The sequence below is a fragment of the Hyaena hyaena genome, unplaced genomic scaffold (assembly GCF_003009895.1).
Source record: "Hyaena hyaena isolate Hyena2069 unplaced genomic scaffold, ASM300989v1 scaffold_256, whole genome shotgun sequence".
Taxonomy (NCBI): Eukaryota; Metazoa; Chordata; class Mammalia; order Carnivora; family Hyaenidae; genus Hyaena; species Hyaena hyaena.
In genome coordinates, this window is record NW_024080885.1 from 2,292,832 (window position 1) to 2,302,404 (window position 9,573).

The 9,573-nt window shown below is 40.8% G+C and overlaps 1 protein-coding gene across 2 annotated transcripts; it reads right to left on the minus strand.

The window, feature by feature from the left end:
- Positions 1-3,318: 3,318 nt before the first annotated feature.
- RNASE10 (ribonuclease A family member 10 (inactive)) lies at positions 3,319-6,253 on the minus strand. Of its 2 annotated transcripts, none has more exons than XM_039245270.1 (2): positions 6,172-6,253; positions 3,319-3,998 (listed from the first exon to the last, which is right to left on the minus strand). In XM_039245270.1, the coding sequence occupies exon 2, from the start codon at positions 3,964-3,966 to the stop codon at positions 3,319-3,321; it is 648 nt and encodes a 215-aa protein (XP_039101201.1). In that variant the 5' UTR covers positions 3,967-3,998; positions 6,172-6,253. The 2 variants fall into 2 exon arrangements, with proteins under 2 accessions (XP_039101201.1, XP_039101200.1); XM_039245269.1 differs by having other exon boundaries at positions 3,319-3,971; positions 6,172-6,221.
- Positions 6,254-9,573: the final 3,320 nt, after the last annotated feature.

A 9,573-nucleotide genomic window follows, 5' to 3' on the forward strand; every position in this document is an offset into this window, starting at 1 on the left:
CCAAATGCAGCTGCCACTTACTGAACCCTATTACGGGCCATTTAACCTCATAGAATTCTCATAGCAACCCTATGAAGTAGGTACTATCATCTCATTTTACAAATAAGAAGTTCTGAGACCCAAGAACTATTATCCATGGTCACAACTGCTTTTTTTTTTAAATGATTATTTATTTTTGAGAGAGACAGCACACGAGCAGGGGAGGAGCAGAGTGAGAGAAAGGGAGACACAGAATCAGAAGCAGGCTCCAGGCTCTGAGCTGTCAGCACAGAGCCCAACACGGGGCTTGAGCTCATGAACCATGAGATCATGACCTGAGCTGAAATGAAGAGTTGGATGCTTAACCAACTGGGCAATGCAGGCACCCCTCTTATCCTTTTGATAATAGCTATTCTATCAGGTATGAGATGATATCTCATTGCAGATTTAATTTGCATTTCCCTGATGGTTAATGATGTTGAACACCTTTTCATATACCTGTTGGCCTCCTATATTTCTTCTTTGGAAAGTCTATTCAGATACAAGAAGGAGACAAATCTATTCAGNCAGAATCAGAAGCAGGCTCCAGGCTCTGAGCTGTCAGCACAGAGCCCAACACGGGGCTTGAGCTCATGAACCATGAGATCATGACCTGAGCTGAAGTCGGACACTTAACCGACTGAGCCACCCAGGTGCCTCACAACTGCTTTTAAGTGGCAGAGCTATGCCACTATTATATGTTTCCGAAGAACTGGCTCTTTTCTCCGACAGCAGCATATCCCATGAGATTGACTGATAGTCTAAACACAGATTACTTTATAATCTTACCTAGTTTTTAGTCTTTAAGGTAGGCCCCGTGATAACTATATTAAATGAACAAAGCCCGAAGAAGGGCTTAGAAAAGTCTAGAACAACTTTTCCCAACTATAAACACAAGTTCTAGAAAATGTTATTAAATGATTAAGGGAGGGATGGGTTTCATGGTAAAATCAATTTAGCAATGCTGAATATGATCTGATCTCTGCCTATTAGAGATTCACAGTCACGCTAATAGTAAAGGTTTTGAGATCTGCTTAAAACAAACTTAACTCTGTTTCACCCAGCATCTCCCAAATCACTTTCACATCTCTATTAACAGTCTTTGAAACACCAACTCACAGGAAAACTGCTGCAAGAGGAATTGTAACAGAAACCTCAAAATCCTTGGATTCCACCTGGTATGCAGGCCCAAACTCATACTATTTGAATTGATATCCCCAGAATTATACTTATTGGGATTATATGCATTGTATTTTTAAAGCTCCCCAAGGAGATTCTAATGAACAGCCAAGGTTAAGAGAAACTTGTACAGGGTGTTCTGTAGATGATGTTGCAGTGCCTTGCAGATTGTACAGGAGCTATTTTTTGGCTGTAGTCCCTCCCTTATAGCCACTTATTACGTTCAGTGCTAGTTACCCAAAAGGCAGAGTAAGATCACTAGCAAAGGAGGGGCCAAAAAGAAAAAGAGAATATTAGTGAGAGCAAGGAGATTGATTTTATATATATGTATTTTTTATATATGACTATATATATATAATAAATATATATATATATTTATATATTCCCCCCCCCAAAAGGGTTAAGGTACTTATTTTGGTAACAATCCAAACTTTGTTGAACTTTCATATAAATGTACTATGCTTTAGTTGGGTTTCTTTCTTTCTTCCTTCCTTCCTTCATTTTTTTCTTTCTTTCTTTCTTTCTTTCTTTCTTTCTTTCTTTCTTTCTTTCTTTCTTTCTTTCTCTTGAGATAGAGAATACACAAGAAAGGGAGAGGGGCAGAGAGAGAGAGTGTGTGTGTGAGAGAGAATTCTAAGCAGGCTCCATGTTCAGCACAGAGTCTGACACAGGACTCCATCCTATGACTCTGGGATCATGACCTGAGCAAAAATCAAGAGTAGGATGCTCAACCAACTGAGCCACCCAGGTGCTCCAGGGTTTTTTTTTTTTTTTAATATTTTGGAGAAAGTCCATAATCATCCAGGATGTTGGGCCTCTAAAATCACAACCTGGCCCTGTGTTCATGTCCTGAGAGGACGACTCAGAATCTAGAGGTTCTCTCCTGCACATGGTCATTCTCTCTCTTTCTCATTTTCATATCATACCTAGTACATAAGCACTTATCACAAGACAAAGAATCCAGAATTCAGGCCCTAACCTCTAATTAGAGTTCAGTGTCATGCTTTAGTCTCCAGGAGAGCAAACTGAAGGGTGCTGCAAATCAGAAAACAGCAAATGAGGGAAGGGCAGGAATACTACATTTGAATTACAGATCAACCATTTATAAGTGGGGTGATCTTGGTCAAGGTGAAATTGACCTCTCTGAGTCTGTTACTTCTCATCTGTAAAGTTGAGTTTATCTATTGTCCCTCTTTACAGGGATTATGTAAAACCAAGTGCATGACAGCATCTAGTAGAGTGCCCACATACAATGATAACCTACTTCCTGCTTATCTGGAAGAGAAAAGAACACACTGAGCCTTCTGAAATGTGAATTAGGCTACTCAGCAGTTTTTATTGACTGTACAGTATTTGACAGGGGTGAGAAAACTTGTTCCTATCAAATGATTCTATGTTTAATATAATTTTTATAACTTTTGAAAAGGTCCAGATGATCAACAAGCAGATAATCAATAAGTGTGTCAAAGAAGAATATAGAAGAAACTTATGATATAGTTGCTTCTACAAAGACGCTTATGACTTCATAGGGTCATATATTATATACTCAAATTAATTAAAAGCTAATTAAATCATGTATACAGGTCCACAATCCTTTACCTAAAATTTCTATTTTGGGGAACTCAAGAAAAGAAACTTGATCCACATGGTTCACCAGATGGAATCCTAGATACAGTCATTGATTTGTATCTGCAGCACAAGGGTGATTTGTGGAAAACCCAGGAGGCTCAAATGATTGCCTTAGAGGCTCGTGTATCATAGGGAAGGAGCTCCCTGTAGTCCCATATCCAAAGGCAAACAGACCAGGGAACAGACTGATGACCAGACTCACAGAAGAGACTAGAGCAGCTCTTCACTGATCTCTTTCCAGGGCAGGAGAGATGGAGAACCTGGAGAGACTAGATATCATGACCCTATTCTGCCACCTGTAATCCCAGGAAAAAAATACAGTGTGAGTGAAACCTAGAACAGTGACGAATTGTGTTTTCAGGGGACAGTGATAAAGAATAAGCCAGCCTCTCTTCCCAGAACCTTTTTTTCAGAATGCCTAAGAGGAGGAAAAGGGTATGAGAAAGAAGTAGGAAGGAAAAGAGAAGGGGAAGGGGAAGAAGGGCAGTTGCTTCATTGCCCAGACAACACCTGGACCTTCATGTCATTACAGGATATCATAATAAACTTTTCAAAAATGAAAGTGAGGTAATTGCAGTGAGGAGTGACTTGGCCTGGTTTGGATAAGCTGCAAAATGTCAAATCAAAAGGACGGGAGCTTTTGTGGCATTTGCCTCCCTTGAGCTCACAGGCAACAATAGGACTGTTACAGACAGCTCTGACTGTGTCTAGATCCTCGTGGATGAAAGTGTACTGGGCTATGCATGTGTGGTTGTGTTGCTTCACCTTGTGTGACATCAGAGCATTGCAATCCCTGGCCATCAGGTCAAACCTGAGATAGTCTTTGTTGCTCTGCAAGGGAGCCTCAGCTCTGAGCATCTTGTTCCCTCCAACTTCGTCTTCACCAAGGATGGTGTCTTCAGGCCAGCCAGGTTGCACTATTCCTTTGTTGCTAAGCAGCATGGTTTCTGTAGTTCGGCTGCCCTCTCCTTTAGTGGCCTGGGTCTTGTCCTCTGAGTTGCTAGACCAAAACTCACTCAGGGGCTGATCGCTATCCTCCAGGACTGCAGCAGCCATCTGAAGTCCCAAACCCAGACCCACCCCCACACCCAGCAACAGCAGCAACATCATAAAGAAGATATGTACCAGAGTCAGCTTCATCTTTCCTGGAGGGGAGAAGGGAAACAGAAGGACTGACTTTGAGATGAAACTTGGCTCCACCAGGGACCCCAGACTACCCTAAACCCTGATAGCGTAGTCTTTGGGGTCTCCTCTCCTTTCTCTACACTAGGCAGAGATTCTTGCTTGTTCTTTTCCCATTTTTCTGGTCCCTCCTCACAACATTCCTGTTGCTGTGTGATAAGCTGTGAATCCTGCAGAACAGGAAGATGACCGGGGGAAGCAGCTCTAAAATTGGCTCACATATGGGGAGTCAGTGGGGAAAGTTGACATCCAGTGACTCTTAAACAGAAATTAGTTCCAAATAACCCAAGAAAATGGTTAAGAAGACAAGCAAGTACAGTGTCACACTGTCCTTGAGAGAAATTCTTAGAGAAAGCCTTATTCTCAGTAAAGGACTAGAATTGCCATAGGAGACCATCTTTCTATTTCTATCCCAAATTAATTTTTGCTCATTCAAGTATCTATTACTCTCCTTTCTACCCACCTTGCCACAAAAGATACAAATAAATAGAATAAGTACCATGGTCCATTGTTACTCCTAAGCTTAGACTATGTGGTAGGGACAGGTGGGCTGTAGGCAGGGAGGCTATGCCCTATTTTGCATCTCAGGACCCTGTTAAAACCACATGATGTCATGCTAGAACTCTTCTATACTAAAGACTCTTGGGTGCCTGGGTGGCTTAGTCGGTTAAGTGTCCAACTTTGGCTCAGGTCATGATCTCACAGCTTGTGGATTTGAACCCCCAGCTGTGCTGACAGCTCAGAGCCTGGAGTCTGCTGTGGATTCTGTGTCTCCCTCTCTCTGCCTCTCCCCTTTTCATGCTCTGCCTCTCTTAAATATAAATAAACTTTAAAAAAAAAAAAGATCTCTTAGCACTTGGGTATTTCCTGCTGATTAGTTTTGTACTCTCAGGGAGGAAATGGAGTAAGAATGAAAAAAACAAACAACTGACCTGCTGGTGTTCCCCTACTAATAAAGATCCCAATGATGCTGAGAGTAGGAGCATGTATCTTTGTCCTGCTAGGCCAGTTTCATCCCCCTGTCAAAGACAGACCTTCCCAGGGGACCTGGGTGGCTCAGTCAGTTAAGCATCTGGCTCTTGATTTCGGCTCAGATCATGATCTCACGGTTTCATGAGTTCAAGCCCCACATTGGGCTCTGCATTGGGAGCACATAGCCTGCTTGGGATTTTCTCTCCTTCTTTGTCCCTCGTCCACTCACACTATTTCTGTCTCTCAAAATAAATAAATAAACTTTAAAAAGAGAGAGAGAGAGAGAGACCTTCCCTACTAGAAAATAAAATTGCTGTAAAGAGCATTGAGACAAGTGATAAAATTAGAATATAGTCTGTGGTATAGATAGGAGTATTACATCAATGTTTGATACACTGAAGTTGAAATATTATACTATGATTATTTAAAAGAATATCTTTATTCTTAAAAATGAAACTTTTTGAAATATTAAGGAACAAAGGGGTATGAGGTATGCAACTTACCCTCAAATGGTTCAAAATATTGGTTATATGTATGTAAATACATACCTTTACAGAGAAAGAAAGAAAATGATTTTTTTTAATTTGTTTATTTTTGAGAGAGAGAGAGAGACAGAGTGTGAGCCAGAGAGGGACAGAGAGAAAGGGAAACATAGAGGCAGACTCTGAGGCAGGTTCCAGACTCTGAGCTTTTAGCACAGAGCCCAACATGGGGCTCGAACTCACAAACCACGAGATCATGACCTGAGCTGAAATCAGATGCTCAACAGACTGAGCCATCCAGGTGCCCCAGACAATGATTCCTTTAAATATGGGGGGGAATTTTTGTTTATTTTATTTATTTTTAAAGTTTATTTGTTTATTTTGAGAAAGAGATAGAGGGAGGGGCTGAGAAAGAGGGAGAGAGAGAATCCCAGACTCCATCCCTGACTTGGGGCTGGAACTTATGAACTGTGAGATCATGACCTCAACAGAAATCAGGAGTCTGATGCTTAACCGACTGAGCCACCCAGGTGCCCCACTGGGAAATTTTTTTAAATTATGTATCTGGATAGAGAGCATTCAGGAGTTCTTTGTAATACTGCTGTAACTTTTCTTTAAAGTTGAAAATATTTCAATATTTAAAAAAATTTTTAAAGCAAAAGAACTTCCCGTGTTTTTCCCTGGGGTACTCAACACCACTTTGACTTACCTCCACACCTAAGTAGCCTCAAAGATTTTTGTTTTCTCCCGTTCCCCAAGTTCTTCCCTCCCAGGGTTTCCTTCTTTGTGAAAAGTGCCCTGGATGCTGGTCTGTAGAAAAATGGTTAGTTCCTGCTGGTCCATGTGCTCTTAAACCCAGACTTAATTCCTAAGCCCAACCTCCTTCCATTCCTCCCACCAGCACTGAATAAACACAGTCACCCAATTCTCTCTGCTCCCACAAACACTTTGAAGTAAGGCTATTTGGACATTGAGACAGACCCAGATGTCCAAGGCAGGAAATGTCCCCTGCCTGGGAAAATGCACACAGTTTTGGTTTGGTCAGTTGTCCAACTCCTGAGTTACACCCACTATCCTGAGGTTTATAGCAGCCTGATTTTGCCAGGATTTTCAAATCAAGTCAATTCTTAATATTCTCTACATGTACTTCCTATAACCCTTTTCTGGAATTGAGATCTTTGGCCTTTATATGAACCAACATGGCTATTTTGGTTTTACATTTTAGAATTCTGTTATGACTTAATTTGAACACTCAGAATATTTCTTTCAGTCATAAATTTACACATACCTTAACCTATGAAGATGATCTCTGCCCTCCCCTCCCTGCTCCCTCTTTGCAACCCAGCCAATAACCATATTCCCATAAGAATAGCTGGATTTTGTGAACCTGAGAATTTAGCCCTAGATAAGACTGTATCCAAAGCAGCACTATCTCTATCAGTTCCTGCAGCCTGGGTGAGTAAAATCAGGAGGATTACAATATTTGTTCTGTTTCCTTCCTTAGCTAAAGGTGCTATCATGAGATAACAGTTTTGAAAGCACTCTGGAGATTATTAAAGCACTATGCAAACCTCCTCTGGACATAAACAAGGCCTTCAGGAGGATCTTTTGCTTGTCATTCAGGCAACGGTTTTCCAATGGTGGTCTGGGAAATGCCTCTGTGACTGGCTGACCTTTGGCAGTGCTGAGGCTGATCATTTACAGTATGTATAGTAACAACTAACCAACACTGAGCACCTACTTCACACTAGGCATTTATTGCATTTCACCCTCTTTGCCTGTGCTATCCTCCGTTGGTGTCATTCTGCCCATCCGTTCTGGTAAGGTCTATTTGGAACATGAAGAGGGCATAAAGAATCCTCTGCTAAACCCAGTACCTGTCTAGAGTCAGCAAGGATAACATATTCAACCACACTCATCACCTTCTTTATAATCAGGTGTTTTGGTTACTATTAGGGATTGTTTGAAATTAACCTTTGATTAAAGGAAGAAAGGTCTAAGTATAACCTTTAGACTGACAGGGTTTTGGTTTTGTTTCTCCCCTTTATAGACCATGGTTTTCTCATCTTCTAAAGATTTTATTTTATTTTATTTTATTTTATTTTTAAGCAATCTCTGCCCCCAACGTGCGGCTCCAACTCACAGCCTGAGATCAAGAGTCGCAGGCTCTACCTACTGAGCCAGCAGGCGCCCTGAGTTTTCTTGCCTTCTATATTTGAGTAATAGTAGCTTTTACTCTACATGGATGTTGTGAATATCACACAAGACACTGCATGTAAAAGGATCAATATATTAGCTATTGTTGTTACCATTATTACATAGCAATTACCAATACATGCTCATTACCTGCTCAATACATTTTCCTATCAGAAATAACACATCCTAGAGCTGCAGCTGCCAACATTGCTCACTGCTTCTCTGAGAAGCCAAACAACATCTAGAATCTCAGAGAAGGAATTAAGGCTCATATAGATCAATTCTTCATTTTACAAATAAAGAAAGTGACTCAAAGAGGTTAATGTCTCAGATGCTACAGGAAAGTAATGACAGTTCTGATATTAGAACTTTGGCTTCTAGTTAAGCAAAATTTATGATAGACCAATGATAGGTGGGCAGAGAGATGGATGGATGGATGGATGGATTAGATAGATAGATAGATAGATAGATAGATAGATAGATAGATAGATAGATAAAAGGTAGGTAGATAGATAAAAAGTAGATAGAGAGAGATAGAACAGATACTCTGATAAGAAAATTGACAATGAATCCATCTAAGACTTAGATTCTAAGTGCTATTTCTCATAAATCGGTCTAAAATATGGACTTCTACTTGTAGTCAGGATGGAGGAGCAGTGATTGGATTTTGCCTGAAACTGCTAGAAAAATGAATGAATTATATGAAATGATAGATTTTCAAGGCATTGACAAGAGGCAATGAAGTACAGTGATCATTGAGAGAGGGGGAACCAAACAGGATGAGATTACTCCCCCAGCATTCCCCTTGGGGAGAGTTTCTAGGCTAGGTGGTACAGAGGGGGACCCAGACGGAGTCTGTCAGTCTCCCTGAGTTGAGGTGATGGAATTGAGAGTCCAAGGAGGACCAGGCAACTAGAGTTCATGGGGCAGAATACCGGGGGGACAAGACTGCAGAGAAAAAACTCCAGTGACCTGCAATGAGGAAGATATCACCCAAGCATCTATCAGAACAGCTCTAAGGAAAAAATAGTGAGACTACGAAACCCTGGAGGGAGAGATCCTGAAAAACTGGATCCGTCGTACATTGCTGATGGGAATATAAATGGTACAATTACCCTGGGAAACAGTTTGGTAGATTCTTAAAATACTAACTGTATACTTATCATACAACTCGGTAATCACATTCTGGGGCGTTTATCTCAAAGAAATGAGAACATACGTCTATACAAAAACCTGTACAAAAATGTTAACAGCAGTCTCATTTGCATCAGCCAAAAACTGGAAACAGTCCAAATCTCCTCCACCAGGTGAAGGGCTAAACAAACTGAAGTACATGTGTACCATGGAATACTACTCAGCAATAAAGAGGGACAAACTGCTGATACAACAATCTAAATGGATCTCAAAGGCATTATGGCTGAGCAAGAAAAAAAAAAAATAATAATATCAAATGGTCATGTACTGTATGACTCCATTTAGATGGGATCCATATAATATGGAGAACATGGTAGTGTTCATCAGGGGTTTAGGGACACAGGTATGACTATACAGAGGTACCACAAGGGAGATCTTCTTGTAAGTTTTTTTTATTATAACTAATCTCTATGCCCAGTGTGGGGCTCAAACTCACAACCCTGAGATTAAGAGTTGCATGCTCTACTGAATGAGCCAGCCAGGCACCCCCACAAAGGAGACCTTTGTGGTGATGAAATAGTTTTGTATCTTGACTGTAGTGGTGATTGCATGAATCTACACATAAAGGAAAATGACACCGAACCATACTCAAACACATTATGCTAGTGTCAATTTTACACATCATGCTAATGTGTAGGATGTAATCACTAGAAGAGACAGGTGAAGGGTTTATTAGACCTCTGTGTACTATCTTTGCAGCTCTCTATAAATCAATGTTTTT

What these genes read in the sequence shown, in the direction of transcription:
- RNASE10 (XM_039245270.1), bottom strand. Translation starts at nt 3,966, where the DNA reads ATGAAGCTGACTCTGGTACATATCTTCTTTATGATGTTGCTGCTGTTG.